Raw genomic sequence first — 20952 nt, forward strand, 5'->3', positions numbered from 1 at the left:
GAACATGTAAAAAGAATTTGATCTTAATATATAATTTAAATTTATATCCCGGGCGTATATTGTTTTTGTCCTGTCTGTTTGTCTGTTTGTCTGTTGTCAACTTTAACCTTGGCCATAACTTTTGCAATAAGAGATAGAGACTTCATATTTGGTATGCATACTCCACTAATAAAGTCCTTTCAAATGACATCAAGGTCAATGACCTTGTGACCTTGACTGTGACCTATATGCTAAAAATAGCTTTTTCCACTGTTTGTCATAACTTTTTAACCATAAATAGGGACTTCATATTTGGTATGCATACTCCACTAATAAAGCCCTTTCAGTTGACAACAAGGTCAATGATCTTGTGACCTTGACTGTGACCTATATGCTAAAAATATACACTTTTTGCCATAACTTTTGAACCATAGATAGGATCTTCATATTTGGGATGCATACTCCACTGATTAAGTTCTTTCAAATGACACCATGGTCAATGACCTTGACTGTGACCTATATGCTAAAAATAGCTTTTTACACTTTTTGCCATAACTTTTGAACCATAGGAGATAGGAACTTCATATTTGGGATGCATACTCCACTGATTAAGTTCTTTCAAATGACACCATGGTCAATGACCTTGACTGTGACCTATATGCTAAAAATAGCTTTTTACACTTTTTGCCATAACTTTTAAACCATAGGAGATAGGGACTTCATATTTGGGATGCATACTCCCTGATTAAGTTCTTTCAAATGACACCACGGTCAATGACCTTGTGACTTTAACTGTGACCAATATGCTAAAAATAGTTTTTTTGAACTTTGTTGCCGCCGGGCGCATAGTGTTTCACAAACACATCTTGTTTAATTATCAAATTCTGTGCTGTCAAACTCCCTAAAAAATATAGTAATTGTAGCCCTTATATTCGGTAAATCAATATTCAATAAATATATCGACTTCACAGAAAAGCATATCGACCTCGCACTTCGTGCTCGGTCAGATACAATATGGAATATACAGTAAAACTCGGTTATATAACGAAGTCGGTGGGACCTATGAAATTACTTCGCTATAACCGTAATTCGTTATAACCGTATAAGAAATTCATTAAATTTATATAGCTGGGGATCCAAGATGACTTCGCTATATCCGTGAATTCGCAATATTCGTGTTCGTACTAAACGAGTTTTACTGTAGAATTAAATAAACGGAATACTTATTCAACCAATTTGGGCCCACAGTGGAGCATACAGATGATCAAATATCCAAAATCATCACAGTTATAAATACTAGAGGTACTGTGAGCAATGAGCTGACTAAATGATACCCCCCGTCTCCCATATGGTTATAATGACAAAGTCCATGTTTTGCTGTGGCTGGGAAACTCAAAATACGTGTCAGATCAAAAAGTAAAATACGAGGTGCACAATGGCAATATGTAATAAAGATTCTGTGAAAGTTTCGTTAAATTTCGCTCAGTGGTATAAGAGGAGTTGCGGATAAGAGATGGGTACCCTAAAGCGTAACAGACAGACGGACGGACGTACAGCTAGACGGACGGACGGACATACCGATTACAGTATACCCTCCCACTTTTCAAGCGGGGGGGGGGGGGGGTATAACAACTAGAGGTATTGTGAGCAATGAGCTGACTAAATGATACCCCCGCCTCCCATATGGTTATAATGGCAAAGTCCATGTTTTGCTGTGGCCGGGAAACCCAAAATATGTGTCGGATCAAAAAGTAAAATAGGAGGTGCACAATGACAATATGTAATAAAGATTCTGTGAAAGTTTCATTTAATTTCACTCAGTGGTATAAGATGAGTTGCGGATAAGAGATGGGTACCCCAAAGCGTAACAGACAGACGGACGTAAAGACGGACGGACATACCGATTACTATATACCCTCAAGCGGGGGGTTATAATAAACGGAACAAACAAACAATTGGAATGTATAATATACTTTTTCTGTGAATTCGATATACATGTACATTGCATTTATGAATTGGCTTCATTAAAGGGCTAATCCTATATTGTATAATATACAAATGCATGTATATAAAGGGTTCATAAAGTACATAGATTATCGGTTCATTTCAGTCAGTTTTATTAAATCCATTTTTACAATTCGCCAAAAAGAATTGTAACAATTACCAGCATGTAAATCCTCCAACTGGAATGATTTACAGTATATCTAATGTGGCGCTTCCTGTCTGGCAATATCGGCTCATGTTTGCATCTTTTTGGCTTTCAATCACATTAGATTTACTACACATCGCATCTGTTTCTATTCCAAGGTTGCACTTGGTAAACACTGTCAATTCATAGGTACTGTGGCAAGATTGGAAATAGCCGCATTCAACCTTATTTTTTCTTTATCTCCAAAACCCCGATGAAAATGGATATTCTGCACACTCTGTTAAAATGATTGACATATTATTGAAATCAGAGTTTTTAAAAGTTATATTTTTTTGTTTACAAACAAATTCAATACAATTCAATGCATGGAAAAGGTATAAATCGTCATTTTCCAATTGCTTCATTTGAATAAAATGTGTTCATGAAACACCGATGCCCCCGTATGGAAGTTTGCGGCAAAGATTAAAATTCTCAAGACAAATGCCAGGGTCAATGTAAAATATTTAAAAATAAATATACCGGTAGATAGCCAAAAAGGGGTCTTCTCAAAAGAAATATTCCTGTATGGAAAAGAAAGACCTATGGTACCAACCGCTCAAAAAATATTGTAAAAACATGTATTAAAGATTTTGAAAAGTAAGGTCAAGAGGTCAAATTGTTGGTATGCATGGGAAGGTCTTCTCACACGGAATAGACAGATGAAATATGAAAGCCATAGCACTAACCGTTTACAACTTGAAAAATGAACAAAGTAAAATTAAAGTATGGTAAAAGTTTGCAAAAATGGGTCAAACCCCAAGGTCATATGGTCAAATATGTTTGAATTCAACGAGGTCTCGTCACAAGGGATACACTTATGAAATATGAAAACCCTAACTCTACTCAATTAAATAGATAAATTGGCAGACAAATGGGTGAACGGACAGAGCAAAAACTAAGTGTAACTAAAGTTTACTAGTACATGTATTAAAAGATAAGCCAGCATAAATTATGTTTTGGCCATGTGCTTATTTTCGCCAATTTCTTCGAAGTATTTTATCCAGGTTTGCTATTAACAGAGAAACCTGTTTTGTGTTCCTTGGGACTACACATACAACTTCTTGTTTCGAATTCGACGTAACTGCACAACAGAAAACAGAACGTTTTTTAAAACTACATTTCATAGAAGGTATAAAATTGATTCCCTCCCCCTTCATACTAGTAACAGCATTCCAAAAAGCAGTTGCTATATCTTGGATATTCTAGATACCAAATACGTAAAACTTCTTAGACAAGATGTGTTTGTGAAACACTGTGCGCCCGGCGGAAACGAAGTTCGAAAAAGCTATTTTAGCATATAGGTCACAGTCAAGGTCACAAGGTCATTGACCTTGATGTCATTTGAATGCAAATCAAACATTAAGTCTCTGTCTTCCATTGTTCAAAAGTTATGGCGAAGGTTAAAGTTTGCAGACAAACAGACAGACAGCTAGACAGACAGACAGGACAAAAACAATATGCAGCGCTGATCTATCGATCTGAGCGCATAAAAACCCCAAACAACAAAAAAATATGTGCTTGTGAAACACTGATGCCCCCTTATGGCAGCTTATGGCGAAGGTTGAGTTTCTCAAATGCAAGTTAAACCCCAAGGTCGAGGCCAAAAGGTAAAAACTGTTGGTATTCAAAGGTAGGTCTTGTTACAAGGAATATACATGCCCTAGTTCTACCGGTTCAAAAGTTATAGCTAGTGTTAAAGTTTTTTAAAATGGTTCAAACTCAAAGATCAATTTAAGGTAAAAAATATTAATATACCAATTGAAAGGTCTCACAATGAATACACATGTGAAGCATTAAAGTCCTAGCAACAATTGTTCAAAGACTTATGACTAAGGTTAAAGTTTTGTATTTATTTTTGTAAATGTGGTCAGATTCCAAGGTCAAGAGGACAAATTTGGTGGTACCCAAAGAAAGGTCTTGTCATAAGGAATACACCTGTGAAACATGAAAGCCATATAGCCCCAGCCAGTCAAAAGTTATTAAGAAGGTTAAAGTTTTTGTAGATAAACAGACAGACAAAAACTATATACCCCTGAATCTTCGATTACGGGAGCATAATAAAAAGGGATATACTGGTAGGTGAAGTGAAGTGTAAAACGAACCCAAAACTTTTCCAAACAAAGGACAGGGGCTAGCAAGCGAAGAAAAACGCCTCTCGTTCGAATTTATAAGATCGGTTTTAGGACAATATTTTGTTTAATATGTTTCAATATGTATGTCTGTGCAAATTTACTGATGTAATAAAATTCAAAAATCCCCGAAATTAGCCATTTTTAAAATCGCATTTCTATGTTCAAGACTCTCAGTCTTGGATTTCACTCTTGATTTTAATCAATTTCCAACCGGCGTCGGGTGAAATATGAGATATAACCTCGGAAATGACCGAATAATTCCATTCTTGTGTTTACTGATCTGCAGGTGTTGCATATAAATTAAATGTCCTAGATACATGCACTGAAATCGAAAAAAAACGAAGTTATGATTTCTAATTACATGTATGTATACTTGTAAAATATATATATATATATACTTAATAGAAGAATTGCTCTTACCCACATGTTGTATTCTGTCTATTACTTTATTATGTTTATATGTAATTATGTATGTTATATGTTTATGCCCAATGGGCCCTGATTGGTAATAAATTCTATTCTATTCTATAGAGGCCTTCCGGAACTGCATGGAGAGTCTGAGGAGAACAGAAACCGTGCAAAACGTACTACAAATGAGACTAAAATATAAAAGCCGAATTTCTGTTATGACCGAGGTTAATTTTTTTTTTTTAAATGTGGGCAAGGTCAAACTCTTAAAGGAACCAAGAGGAAAGAGACTTGGAAAAACACATCTGAAATGAAATGATAAAACTCTAGCACCAACTGTTCAAAAGTTATTGCAAAGGTAATGTTTTCAACGGTAGGTCAAACTCGAAGATAAAGGTCAAAAGGTTAACTTATTTTTTGGGTAACTAGATGTTCAAAGAAAGCCTTCTCATTTGAAATACCCCTGTGAAATACGAAGGCCCTAGTAGTAACTGTTCAAAATTGATGTCCAAGGTTAAATTTTTTTTTCGTGGGTCAAACTCAGAAATCAAGGTCAAAAAATTTATATCTATGGAATGGTCTCATTACAACAAATACACAAGTGAAATATGAAATCCCTGGTACCAAATGTTCTAAAGTTATGGCAAAGGTTAACATTGGGTATATTCTTGCAAAACTGGGCCAATGTCAAGATGTCAAGAAGTTGGTACGCAGAGAAAGGTCTTGTCACAGGGAATACACATATAAAATATATGAGAGCTATAACTCCAAATTTAAGTTACTGGCAATGTTTAAGTTTTTGCAGACAAGCAGACAGACGGACGGACAGGTCAAAAACTATATACCCCCGGATCTTCGATTACAGGGCATAACAAGGATTAAAATCAAAGATATACAAAAAAAAATCTTAAGAATTTATTCGTATAAGAGATCCCATGGCATCCGTAGAAGTCATATTATCACATTTATTAAATATTCATAATTGTTGGCAAAGTTTACCAAATACTTCACTGTTCATATAGTCAACTTTCATGTCACTGCGAAAAAGTGGAGAAATCCGATCTCAGCAAAAATACAATCGTGTAAATTTTGTTTTTTCGGTAAATTTTAAAACTTATAACTTCTATTCTTCTTTACGTGCGATTTGGAAAAATAAACATTTTTCTTTATCAGGTGGTCATAAAATCAATTTAAATCGTTCGGTTATGTAAGATTCTAGCCCCAGGGAGCGTCGTGTTGCTTTCAAACTTGTTCTAGTAACAACAGAAAATGTAAACATTTTATGCTAAACGGACGGGATATGATCGCCATTCTCTTAATGGATTTTTAAATGAATTAAAACTGTGTAAATGAATTTCCGTTTTATTCCAGCTCACTGCTTATTTGTTTCTCTGTGATGTTTTAAAGATAAAGGATTCAAGAAATTAATGAGCACAGCGGCTATAAATAGAGACCGTTTTTCTGTGTAGAATCTTTGGAAAGTCTTGAAATACGTTACGTACAAACAAAATTGTCTCATCATAAACTTTTATCATAGAAGGGATCAAGCCTGCCGTTTGGTTCAAACCATTGGTGAGTTCTTGCAAACAGTCTTTGCACTTCTTGGACGCCTCCAGAAATTGGTCACACATTCCAAATGAAGGTATCAAAGATTAAAAGGTCTTTGTAGTTTTCGATTAAGTACTGTCTTCTCTACGAGATCTAGGTAATTATCTAATCAGCTCTCAAGTATTTTCTGGCCTGGCATCGTGTGTACAGGTAAAATTCGCGGCTATATATACAGGTGATATATTACCTGCCCTTGATAACGAACAACTCTACAGGTCATGTGACAAAGTAAAAAAACTTGACTCCAACAGAGAGGACCAGATGCGATCAGCTGTGTACGCGTTAACATGCAGCGGAAAAAAAGATTTATAATATATTTTACGTGATGGAGTTTATTTTGTGGAAGGAATTTACAGTTTGTGTATACACTGGGATTTATCTTTCTGCCCTCTTCGCGGAGCTTTGTTAATTTAATATCTTTTTCCACTATCTACAAGTTTTATTCTGATGAGTGTGAAAACAGACGAAAATAGAAATTTTAACAAGGGGAACCTATCTCCCCGTGTGTTGGAGGATGATAAGCTCCCCCGCGGGCCGATTGGACCGTCCCACCACGTGCATCATGACAGGGATAATAATAACGTGAAGATGGGGAGTCTACAGGAGCTACAGGGACTGATCCGGAGCAAGGACGAGAAAATCAAAGATCTCCAAAAGAAGATCCAGGAACGGGACGAAGTTATACAGCAGCTGAGGAGTCAGCTGGACAAGTATCAGTCCGTGCTGCCTCAGTCGCTGAAACACACGGCCCGACCCAGGAAACAGAGGGCCCAGGGCATCTCAGCCGAGCCCCACAGTCTGAAGGACCTAGTAAAAACCAGCAACAAGAAACACTCCAAAACTGACAGGTAGGTTGTAGAATACAGCGTATGCCATTTCATTGACAATATACTTTATTTACATATGTCAGTCTGTTAGACGCTATGATTTTTTGTGGATTTCCTGTAAACTTGCAAAGCAGGAGATTCTTTGTCGATGAAAGGATACGATTGGGCTTAATATACGAATGTCTTCTAATTCCCTCGGCAAACATCATGTTTGATAATAAAACTTCACACATCGTATATTTAATAAAAGTATTATAAGATTTAGTTCGTAAAGAGATACCACGAGAATGAGATAACATGGGTATTTTCCAATTTGTCCTGGATACAATTGGAGATGGCTTGATCTATGAAGTACCTATACAACCTGAACTGCTCAATAATGGTCACTGCCGATCTATAACAAACGGCCTGACAGGAACTGTGTCAAGTCAGCGCCTCCGGGCACCGAGCTTGTCTGCCGTATGTTTTTATAAAAAGGTCATGATTCGAAGCAATTTGTCACTGTCCTTAATTTGAATTAAACCTACAATTTAATTTATTTTTATCAAGTAGTGGAACATGTTTTTACAACTGTTTTCCGTTACGCAATCAATATTCTGATATTGAAATTGGTTCGTAAACTCTTTCAATAAAATGAACTCGACCCCCTTGGGAATTTAAATTACAATTGGACATTTACCTAACACTTGAGAGAAAATTTTGATAAATCACCCAATAGCCTAGAGATATTCTATTTTTTCTGTGTAGAAGTTGGTTATCTGGAATTTTGTTGATAGACTGTATGTTATTTTGTAACATCACAATGTAATGCCTCGTAACCTGTGTAATTAATCTGGATTTTAAATAAGTAATTATAATTATTGTGTTTGTTAGATAAGACTTTGGTGAATGTGACCTAACACGAGCTTTTTGTGGATATAAAGTTGTCTTTTGCTAGACATTAACGTCCCCCTGAGGAAAATCAAGTCGTTAATGAGAAGCTAAAGATAGAAATCAAGGAGAGCAATACTGTTTTACTCAACTGTTATATGCATGGCAAAAGAAGACCCCGGTCCGTATCTAATTTAAAACAAAAAATAAAGCAGAAATATGAATAAATTCATTTTTTATTAATTAAGTCTATAAATAAAAAATAGAATAATTACATTTGTATAAATTACAAAATAATAACAACTCTACATGTTACATGTATAAGCTATCAACAGATTACGGAAACATCCTTCATGTTTTTTGCAGAGGATAGCCCGACGTTATCCGCTTCAGTAGTTATTTACTTGACCTCATCACAGGTCATATGTACATACGAAAACACGGAAATCGTAAAACAATATTGTAAGCTAACATTGTAACGTTAAGTTAACAAGCTATCAGTAGATTGATTACTTATGTACACACATTTATACAAGCTGTTGACACTCGCCTTTCTAGCAGCAGATAACAGCTGCGCTCTCGTGCAGCCGAGCGGTGCAGCAGACGACACCATCTGCAGTAATCCGATTTCAGTTTTGATGGGTTATTTTCACTATCAAGTTTATGCCTTCTTAAACATTATTACATTCAAGAAATTTCTCTCCATTCAATCTGAATGACATTAAACCAGTTATGCATGTGTGCCATCTGATGAAAACAACCCACGGGGATTGGCATTGTGTTAATATACATCGTATACCAACACTATACAATACCGATGGTCAGCGGCTTATTGTCTGTACCAAGAGGTATCTGTCTTTGGAGCAAGGGTCGTCCTTTTTTAGAACTTCACCTTCAAAGCTGTCTTGATTTAGTGGATAGGAATTTAAACTGGACAATGCCAGAGTCCATTGGACTCTATGATACACTTATAAAAATTCATGTTTTTAATTATTTTTATTTATTGCCTCAGTTAAATAAATATAACAATAGAATCTCGTTTATAAAGTTGTGAAGTCCAAACATAACATCCTTACAGCTGTGATAGTAATCAAATCTATGATTTAGAGATAGTTTGCTAAATGAAGACTTTATTTTCTTGTCTTTTGTTGAAAATTTGATGTCACTTTAACATGCGGATGTCACTAATGACCTTAAACGACCAGGCTTTGTCAGACTTTGTGTAATGATATACAATGATTCCCTAGAAGGATATGATTCGGGATGTGTATCATGTTTCCCTTTATCAATGAGAGATAATAGAAATGTTAAATTATGCACAAATTGGAGATTATTTATGTATTTATTTATCACACTATACATGCTATAGTTCGAGAAAATGAATTAAAATTCAATTTGAAAAAAAAATGATAGAAAGATCATCAAATATCGGATTGCACTGGTGCAATGATGGTTTCTTATCATGACCATACGTGTAGATGAGAATTTTTGAGGGGAAATTACACGGTCTGCTTTATGTCGGTTAATTTCCTAGTTCTGTTGTAGCAGACCATTTACGTTCTCAGACATTCACATCTCTTTTAAAATCTTACCTAATTCATATATATAGAACTGTATAAACATACTGAGGCTGATTCTATACAGAATGACAAATATTTTGGTGTTTTCAATAATGTTGTTTTCAGTAATATTAGTAGTGTTATCAGTCCAGTATTTCTATAACTGGCTTACTGTTATTCTAGGATTGTTGTATTAATCTTTGAAAAAGTTTGAATGAAAAAAAGGGTTAAGGTGGATTGCCCTCCTATAAATCAAGAGGAGATAAATCCAGAATGCTGCCAAAACCGTCAAGGAGATCGCCTTCATAAATTAAAACGTCCAGGAATCCCTTTCAAGTAAATGAACACATCGGCTATAAAATGATGAAAACTTCTACAGCGATATGTCTTGTGGAATTAACTTTTCTTCTTTTAACAAATACATGTAAATATTAATTATTTTATAACGTGAATAAAAAGTTGAAGAAAAGTTATGCTACAATTCGTTTAACATTTTATGGTAGACACCTGTCTTGAGATAAGTGAATCAGGAATTAATTTTTTTCTTTGGGTACGAATTGTTTTATTGTAATTTTACCTTTTGCGACAATATCAGAATCTGATGTATGAGTATGTCACGTTTAGGAAATACATCAAACATCTTCTAAAGCAAAAATCTTCTTCTAGAGAATGCTTGTCATGTACTTCATATCATATCGTTCTCTAAAACACAAACCGTGCGTGAATTAAAATGCGAGTGCTCAATCACTAGCGCACAATTGTGTCGTGCTCCTGACACCGTGTTTTCATTCCTTTGTATAGAGGTTAAAATATTTCGAGATTAGATATTAAGCATTTGATAACGAGTTCATCAAATTTTCGGAATGCATCCTAGTAATTGATGGATGTTAAATATCTTGGCCGCTAGAGGTCGTAGTTAAATCAGGAAGAAATTGACTTTAAAAATAGTCTAGTAGTGTAAGCGTATTTAATTTGGATTGCAAGTCATTTTAGTTTATGAATAATTCATATTATAACATTTTACTTTCATAAAACTCAAGGGTAAATTATTTTGGTGAATAAAGCACGCATAATTTAATTTAATAATTTTGTATGTTCACTCAGATAGTGGCTTAAATCCAGTTAAGGGATATTTTTTTTACAATTTCCAAAAAGGCGTCCTTTGGAGTTCGTTGGAGCAGATAAATACATTACATGCCTGATGTAGGTTACGAGTTTCTCCTTGCATGTTCTGGGAGTCTGCACGTGCTCTGAGGTGACATTGGCTCCCCATGGTGTGTGATAGGAACATACCAAAAACGCTACCGTACCCAGACCTCGAGTGTTTGTATCGCACAATCTAAGATACATATTGATACTTGTTTGCAAAACTTTGGAGTAGGGTGTCAAGATAAAAACAAATCAGGTGCTATTTTATAAACAGTCGAGAATTACTGCAAAATAGTTATCAAGGCCCAAAGTTCGAACCCCAGACAATTTCCGCCAGTGCAACTGTAGGCAGTTGACGTTCATATAATTCACCCTAGGAAAGTATGCTCCTGGATAAACCCTGGAAGATAAAGTCGACATTTTTTAAAGCTGTACAATTAATGTACAGGGAGAAAGGAAAAACTTTTAAATAACTTAACGACAAAAAGGTACAATGTCATAATTTCCATACAAATGAATATATCAGCTAGAAGAATTTAGCTTATCATGATCCCACGCCCATACTTATAGATTCTTTTAGAAAATTTATGGAAATTGGTCAACACAGGAAAGTATCCTTCATGAATTTTACGCCAATTTTTTTTTTAACTAAAAGATTACTAGTATGAAAATTTGTGCTAATAATTGTGAAGACGATAAGGGAAATATCAAAAATATGTGAGGAACCGATATTTTTGATCTGTTCTTGTACTGAGTATAAAAATAACTGACTTTTGCATGATTTTATAGGGAATATTTAAAAAAAAAAAACCAATGAGCCACAATTTGGGCGAGACTGACCATCGACACTTTCAGTTCCGAAAATTCCTGCATCAGATCCAATCCCAGCCTCTCGGGCCTCTCCGACTAGTGGAAAAAACGACTTTGTTTTCCCGACTTCTGACGGAAAGGCCCGACAGGGTGCGATTGGCATCAGATCCTGATCGTACTTGACAATGAGCAAAGATCTAGGAGTTGTTATTACCGGCCGCCAGGAGGCGGTCGGTTATATGATATGAAAGTTTTAAGTCGCCGTGCGTTTCTGCGGAGTTAGAACAATTTGAATAAAAAATATTTCACATTCATGTAAAAAATTATGAAAAACTTGTAAACTTGTAAACAAGAACCCTTTTAATGGAGAATATAGGAAAATGTTCTATACATACAAGGCAAAATACAGAAGATTATGTAAATTTGAGGAGCAAAATTACAGAAACACAATATGTAATGACATTAACAACAATATTAATAAAAATCCAAAGTCATTCTGGAAATTACTCAATAAATTAGATAAAATCAATACTGGACAAATTTCATCTCATGATGTTCACCCTGAGGAATTTTATCAGTTTTTTAAGAAACTTAACAAAGCTGACAACAATCACAATAATTTTCATAAAAGTATAATAGATAAATTTCATGTCTTGAAAGAAAAACTACATCATAACCATTTCCTTGAACCAGAAATTACTGTCGCTGAAATAAGGAATGCCCTTAAATCCCTGAAAAATGGAAAGAGTTCTTCTATAGATATGATATCAAATGAAATGTTAAAAAATGGGGGATCTGTAATGCTGAAACCTCTTGAAAAATTATTTAACTTTATACTTAATTCTGGTATATTCCCAAAAAGTTGGAATGAGAGCTACTTAGTTTTACTGTATAAGTCGGGTAATAGGCTCGATCCTAATAACTACCGAGGTATATCAATTACTTCAAATCTAGGAAAACTTTTCAACAGAATAATACATACTAGGCTACTTGAATTTGTAAACTCTGCATCACTGATAAGTGAAAACCAAATTGGTTTCAAGGAAAATTGTAGAACATCAGACCATTTATTCTCAATAAAAACAATAATTGACCACTACAAAAACAAAAAGGTTTATGCTGCTTTTATTGATCTTAGAAAAGCATTTGACACTGTATGGAGATTAGGTTTATTTTATAAACTTCTTGAATGTAATATTTCCCAAAAAATGTTCAATATTTTATTTTCAATGTATAGTAATACAATGAGTAGAATCAAATTTTCTGATGGATTAAGTGATGTATTCAATTCTGAGTGTGGTGTCAAACAAGGGGATGTCTTAAGCCCCACACTTTTTAATGTTTTTATTGATGGTATTGTCCATGACTTAAAAAATGGAAATTGTGATCCTGTACAAGTAAACAATATGCATGTAAATTGTCTGTTATATGCTGATGATATTGTAATCTTCTCAGAAAGCAAAAGCGGTTTACAAACCAGTCTTGATATTCTCAGTAACTATTGCTCAAATTGGAAACTCCAAGTTAATGTAGATAAATCTAAAGTTATGATATTTAATTCAAATGGCAAGCCTCAAGGAAATGAATTTAGTTTTAATGGTAATGCAATACAAATTGTACCAAGATACTGTTATTTAGGTATTATGATGAAATGTAATAGGAAGTTTAATTTAGCAACAGCTGTGCTTATTGAAAAGGCCAGAAAAGCATGTTTTAAAATGAAAAGAATTATTGGATTTGATAACCCATGTAAACTTTTAGAAAAACTCTTTGATGCTATTGTACTTCCAGTTCTTCTCTATTGTAGTGAAATATGGGGATGGATCTCTCATCCAAAGATATTTCAAATGTTGAAAATTTTCACTTAAAATTCATTAAAGACATCCTTGGAGTGCACTGCAAAACATCCAATGCTGGTTGTTTAGCAGAACTTAAAAGACTACCACTTTGGTCCAAAATTTCCCTCTCAAGTATCAAATATTGGAATCACCTGAAAACTTCTGATTCTTTGGCCTTTAAACTTTACCAATCCACAATTAACTGTAATTCTTGGACTAAGAAATTATTTTCTATTCTTGATAATCTTGGATTCTCTAACATTACAAAATATACGGGTTCCATCCAACACCTTTTACCAAACATTAAACAAAGAATCATAGATCAGTGCACTCAAGAGCAAACATCAAAAATCTTTGGTTCAGAAAAACTTGATCTCTTCAAGAAAGTATACTCAGGAAAAAGAAGTCCTTATGTTGATTTACTCAAAAAAAGATCTGAGAGATCCTCTCTTAGTAAAATTAGACTAAGCGCACATAAACTTGCAATAGAAAGTGGTAGATATATTTCCACATCAAGAAATGAAAGATATTGTAATGTTTGTAATACTGGTGTGATTGAGGATGAAATACATTTTCTTTTTCACTGTAATTCTTACTCTAAGCTAAGAAACGCATTCTTTAGTAATATTTATAACATAACAAAGAAAAATATTAATCTTAGCAATGAGAAATATATGCTACAATTATGTATAAACAGTAATATACAAAAAGTCTTGAAAGTTACTGTTAAATTTATCAGAGACTGTTTTGATCTTAGAAGTCAATTACTTGACAATTCTTGAAAAAATATGTAAACATTATTTAATGTTGTTCAGTGGGCCTTTGCCAATTATTGTAATTGTGTTTGTGCCAATAAAGTATTTGTATTTGTATTTGTATTTGTAATAGAATATTAAGAAAGAGTGTCTAAATGTAAAATAAAAACGCATAATAATCACAAAATTAAAATTTTATGAATAATGGGTTAAATGTTTCATCCAATCCTGACTGACAAACTCCGTCGTAACTGAAGTGCAGAGAAATAGGCACACATGTTGGGCATAGTCTAAAGCAAGGACCGCGTTATATACAATGTCTAAACAAATTTTACTTTCTCTACTTCAACAGGATTTGGTGTATATATGATTTAAAATGACGTGTAAATATAAATATACAATGTACTTTTAATACGGAAAATTTTCAAAAATATGACTTAATCTTAATTTATTATCAGACAGAATATTAGGAGATTCTTCTTCAACAGACAAGGATAAAGCGCGTTTTACAACATGCCAAGTATTTTCCCGCCACATCCCACACCAAAACAAGATAGAGAAGAAATATAGTGGCGGATCTAGAGGGAGTTGGGGGTTTCGACTTCCTCTGAGCGAGCGAGGAGCCCCACATAGTTGTTACGTTTTATTTAATGTTAAACTATCTCTAGTTAGATAAGTTTAAACGTTAGTTTTAATGGTTAAGTGTTAAAGCTACTTTAACATCAAACTCCCGCCAGAGTTCGTTTATAGTACCAATTAAACTTACTGAGTGCGGGGACGCAGAGGGCTATGAGTAGGTTGCTTAAATACACTGTACATGTAGCAATGTACTGAAGAAAATCCTGGGATGTCGCATTCAAATGTTTAATGTCACAGGGATATATATTAATTAACAGATAAATATAAGAATTCAGTTTCTAATTTATTATATGAAAGAATTAATTAATTGGTTTGCGGCCGATTTTTGACGCTTGCGTCAATATGTTTCTTGTGCATTCTTATGCACACTTTTACATGCAGTTCTTTAATTTTTGCTAAGCACTTTACAATCAAACGTTTTGAGTGGAAAAAATAAAAACAAAAATGAAAGACATATAGTGTTTAATGTCATAGGTAGGCCTGACAAGTTGAATGTAACGCTCTTCGTGTAATGCATTTAGTGGTAATGTATTGGGAGAATGTTTACAAAGTGGGTAAAGAGTTATTTCTTCATTTACAAACAAATGCCAATATTTTTTATTACGTCACTTTATAAAAAAAGCAGCTAGATCTCAGCTTTGAAACTGTAGAAAAATTTCGTAGAATAGGGTACTTCACACACGATGCCCGTTACAAGCTTTGACAGAATAGTCAATGAAAGAAGGGGGAAAAAATCTATTGTAACTGTAACGAGACCCGTCATTATGACCAGTATAGGTGTTAGGTATAGGAGGTGTAACACAGCTAGCATTAATTATGACATCTGATGTCAGGGCTGCTAATCTGTTGTATGCATTCCTGTTTTCATTTCCTTTAGTCTGTCAATCATATATCATAATTTCTATAAATAGGTAACGTAAAATATGTCTCAAAATGTTCAGTATCTTAATGTATAAAACCTCGCATTTATTTTGCTGAAAGATAAAGCTTACGACTTATATGTTGGATATAAATATTGCAGAAGAACCGATTTTTTATACTATGAGCTTTGAAATAAAAGAGATATACGTTGTATAGATATAGTCTGATTTCGTTATAAAGCACCTCCGTTATATTAATGTAGCCGACCGACGTCCTGAACCAAAACAGTCCACATTACCTACAATGTATATATGCATGGTACACGGGAACATTGAAGTTGTGTCATTATATATAAATATTTTTTTTTATGCCGAAACACTCTTTATATAGTTTACCTTGAATAAATGGCATACATTCTTATCCACTAAGTAGTGTCACTTAAGACCAAAAATCAAAAGATTCTTAACAAATGATTTAAGAAAATATTTTAAGAAATGCTATTTAATGACACACCACACCAATCTTAAGTTATTACTAGAATCCAGTAATACTCCAGTATATAAAAACACAGTTTTCTGATAGAACATAAACAAGTAATTTAAAAAGACATTTTAATAGTGCCATTTGCAACTAAGAGTAAAACAAGTAGACTAAAACATTTTCACAATACCATCAAAATGAATAACTTTTTCACTATTAAAGTGAATTATAATAGTGCCACTAAGAATGCTAGTAAAAGATTTAAAGATATACAAAAAGCTTAAAGATATACAAAAAACAAGATGTGTTTGTGAAACACTGATACCCCCGTATGGCAGCTTATGGTGAGGGTTGAATTCTTTCAAATGCATGACAAACTCCAAAGGTCATGGCCCAAAGGTCAAAAGTTTTGATACCCAAAGGAAGGTCTTATTACAAGGAATATACCTTTGAAACATGAAAACCCTAGTTTTAACTGTTCAAAAGTTATGACCAAGGTTAAAGTTTCTAAAAAGTTGGTCAAAGTCAAGGTAAAAAATATTTATACCAGCTGAAAAGTCTTGTCACTATAAATACATATATTAAGTATGAAAGCCCTAGCTTCAACTGTTCAACAACAGACAGAAAACAGACAAACAGACAGAAAGACAGACAGGGCAAAAACAATATACTCCCGGGATCTTTCCATCCGGGGCATAAAAACATGGTGCCATTCTCGTGACTCTAATAACGCTTATATTTCATTTAAAATCTTAATAGTTGAAGATATTCAATAGTGCGATTTGAATCTGACAATACCCCTGTGCTAAACATTCTTGTAGTGCCACCTTAAACTAATAACTTAAGTTAAGAACATATTCAACGTTTCTTTTTATACAGATGACATACTTAAACATCATTAAAGTGATATTTAAAACCAATAACTACAATAAACTGAGCACGCTGAACTGCCAATAAAACAATCAATATGAAATAACAATCTTATAGTGCCACTAAAAACTACCAACTTTACCAAACTTTTAATACTAAAGTATGAAGAAATTGTAGGGGTGTCACTTTAACAGTTTTTGACTCGATCTTAGATACAGTTTTGGTAAGTTAAAGTGGAACATCTACTTCCATTGGTTACTACCAGTTGATTAAGAAAAAAAACACCCCCTTTGACAATACAGAATTGCATGTGTGTACTGTACATATAATGAGTTCGTATTTCACGATTCATTTCCATTCGTTGTCTCTGTTCCAGGACTAGTTTTACCTCCAACTTTCGACATGAATACTTGTTTGATATCAGTAATTCGGATGTAGATATATTGTGTACTTCTTTGGACACAAATTTCGTTTGTATGAAGTTTTCACTTAGTTCAGTGATAAATTTGAGTTTATTACAAGTGGATTATACATTGTTAATAAACAGCTAAATTGGCCGACTCACCTGCAACGAATAGAATGGTATTTGTTTGCGTGGAAACATTCCAAGCTGCCTTAATTGAAACAAAATCTTTGTCGAGTTTTAACCTTATTATCTGATATGATATACAACTAATGGTTGTGGAGTAGAATTATGGTAATTTTCTTTGATCTCCTTACGTATTTTAATCTTTTTCCAGCTAAGAAAATTATTTGTAGATCGAATCAATTACTTGTAGCATGGAAGAGTTGAATTTCAGCAATTTTACATCTTCAGTTTCCAAACAATGATAATTACATCCAGACAAAAGTATTTGACAGACAATATAAAGATAACATTTTTTCCAGAGAAAACTCACCTTAAATTAAAATCACACTGATTTGTGACGTTTTATCTAACATCTATTTTTCTTCTATAAAGTCGGAGATGAAGTAGATTTTTTTGTTTCGACAGCAGTAGATTGTTTGTTACTAATTCCTGATGATTAACGAACAAAGCTTTGGTAGATGGCTATCGTAGAAGTTCCATGTTATGCTTGTCAGAGGTACTACCAGAACACGAGCTTGCAATGAATGACTTCTGTGACGTCATCAACGTTTGGCTTCTCTGTGGAAAAATGGCGTCTATACCTGAATAAACACTTGGAGTGGACATTAGAACCGATGGGACAGTAGATCGTCTTTGATACATCAATTATGGGGACAAAGGGGGCTGTTCATTAAGGAATGTGCAGATGGAAGAACTAACAAAATTTATTTTTGGCCACTTGACGAATTAGAGAAAGTCCATTAAATTCTAGTGCGGATATTTCACAGCAGGAAAAACGTGTTTGGATAGCTTATCTGCTATTATCAAAGATGAAACTAAATGAAGACGGCAAGGAAGTAAGCGTTAAAAAGGTTTATGACTTATAGTGAGAGTTTGACATTTTACAGATAAAAAAATTATCAATTTTGAATTAGAACAACAACCTAAAATTGCTTTCAATATTGAATATATGATTTCTCCTGAAAACCGGGCGAGATGGGAACTCTTCGAGACCTTCAATTGGCTCTTCGGAATAAGATCGAGGAATTAAACCAAAGAGATAAATTAATAGACGAATTGGAAGCAGAACTTGATGAAAAGGATGAACTTATCGAGAAACTTAAAATGGAACTGGAAAAATGTAAAGCAGTGTTAAATTCTGCTGTTGTAAAGCCAACACAGGAGAATGGAACTTTGTATAAGGAGCGAAACAAACGATGTGCGATTTCTGCGGAACCCTCACAGTACGGCGTCAATGTGCGAACCCCATTGAGGAGGGTCGACAAACCAGAGTCGTAAGTAAGAACAACATGGTTTTTCTCAGGGTTGGGGTAGTTTGATGAAGATGTGCACAAAAGATGAATACGAAAATTTTCTTCAATGATCACAACCCTTCACATGTGGTAATTTTATATTAAGGTTTCTATTGTGGATTGATTGATTGATTGTATAGGGCCTAGTGTTTAACGTACCTCTCGAGAATTTTTCTCTCATGTGGAGAGCTGCAAATTTTGTCCTATATTTGGCACTTAGGGCCATTAAACAGGGAGGGAATTTTTTTTGTGCCAGCACCTACTGCAACACGGGACCTCGGTTTATACGGTCTCATCCGAAGGATCGGTCTCCACGTCCCACCGTGGGATTCGAACCCGCGGCGTTAGGGTTAAATCCTTACTTCTCGACTCTAGAGCATATGCTCCAACCACTGCGCCACGCGGGCGACTATATTAAGGTCTGCATGGTATGTATAATTTAAAATTTGAATATGCTTCTTAAAGTTATAAGTTGAGTGTTTGGTTTATTAGTAATAAAAAAGCAACTAAATTTTGCGTTTCTGTTTATTACAATAATCTCCCCATTTTTATCCCAATCTTTATTTTAAGATAAATGTCTCGAGGAATGCATAATTCTCGCAGCATTTTACTTTTTCAAGCAGCAATATAGAATAATACATGTATTAAGGTCATACGCAACATAGTTTTGACTTTATTGGGCTCTTCCCTGGAGTTGAAGAGTTCCACTAAATGAAGGACCAGTTTGCAATACTTTTAATTCTTTATAATGATTTGTACATGTACACCTCTTCTAAAACAAATTTTGGTGGAAAAATATTTGGAAATTATGTTTTGTAATTTTTGTATATTTTTCTTTGAATAATGCAAACAATTTCATAATTTTATCTTTTCAAAACCCCTGGTAACGCATGCTGATTTTTGTCCAAGAATATGTAATGGTATTATAAGTTTAAATTTAGAATATCTTGAAAAATTATCAGTAGGAAAGGTACCTTGTGTATGTCCTTAAAATGGCACAGAATTCGAGATGCTGTAGAAAGACGAACATTAATACATTACTGGCAACAGAACATGTCTCTATTAATCACGTCTTTTTGAAGAGATCAGTTAGAATTTATAGATTTAAACTTTATGTAACACATTATTTATAAGGAATACCTCTCGTCCTGCACATGAAGACATCATCTACAAATGGGATGAAAAAGAGACAGAAACCAATTTAAAATGCAACGCTATAAGAGTCGCAAAGGGTAATAATGCAAAACAGGTAAAAAAGACTAAAAAAGAAACATATCAAACCATTTCAACAGACAATTGCAGTTGCATTCTCAATGCATTCCTTTGCACCAATGCAAAACCAACGGTAACGCTAGATGGCGTGCATAAATCCGAGCAATCTAATGCAAATATACTGTTTTTAAGTGGGAAATCAATCAATTTCGACCCTATAATACCTCTCCCTCTTTGTCATCTTAGTTTTGCAAACAACATCATGAACAGCAAATGTTGGTAGATTTGGAAGCCGCAGATGCTTTTGGATATAACCTTCACAAAAATGTTTTGCTTGATACTAGTGTATGAATGTGTACAAACTGGTCCAATGGTTATTTTTTATTCGTTTTGTGACTGGATGATTTATTCGTCTAGCACATAAAGATATATTATGATAAAAAAAATTCAAAAAAAAGAACATAAACGTTTAATTAAAAAACTTCATAGCCTAATAAAGATTGATATCGCCACATTGAAATGCAATTTAAACACTAGTTCATGAATTAAAATGCATTTACATGTATGTTGTTCACCGATATTTGTATTTTTAAATTTTAAATAAAAAGATTAATGAAAATGAACAAGTTTTTAGAGAACATGATTTACAATCTAATATTGTCGCCTGCGTGGCGCAGTGGTTAGTGTGTCTGATCTAGGTTCGCAAAGTAAGGAGTTGATTCTTACGTCGCGGGTTCGAATCCCACTTGTGGGGCGTGGAGACGGTCCTTCGGATGAGACCGTATAACCGAGGTCCCTTGTCACAGTAGGTGCTGGCACGAAAAAGATCCCTCCCTGCTCATAGACCCTAAGTGCCGAGCATAGGGCAAAATTTGCAGATCTCCAC

The 20952-nt window shown here is 34.2% G+C and overlaps 1 protein-coding gene across 2 annotated transcripts in view; it reads left to right on the forward strand.

Annotated features, from left to right (window-relative positions):
- Positions 1–6552: 6552 nt before the first annotated feature.
- The window catches only part of LOC134229733 (cGMP-dependent protein kinase 1-like), a 46620-nt gene continuing 32220 nt past the window's right edge, over positions 6553–20952 (forward strand). Inside the window, exon 1 of one of the 2 annotated variants that reach the window (XM_062711517.1) lies at positions 6553–7163. In XM_062711517.1, the coding sequence (XP_062567501.1) occupies positions 6763–7163 (401 nt within the window). In that variant the 5' untranslated portion in view covers positions 6553–6762. Of the gene's footprint in view, positions 7164–18522; positions 18837–20952 lie in introns of those variants that run through there. The other variant, XM_062711519.1, reaches the window with a different exon arrangement.

The sequence above is a fragment of the Saccostrea cucullata genome, unplaced genomic scaffold (genome assembly GCF_032062105.1).
Source record: "Saccostrea cucullata isolate Sc308-1 unplaced genomic scaffold, CSIRO_AGI_Scuc_v1 ctg30, whole genome shotgun sequence".
NCBI classification, from domain to species: domain Eukaryota; kingdom Metazoa; phylum Mollusca; class Bivalvia; order Ostreida; family Ostreidae; genus Saccostrea; species Saccostrea cuccullata.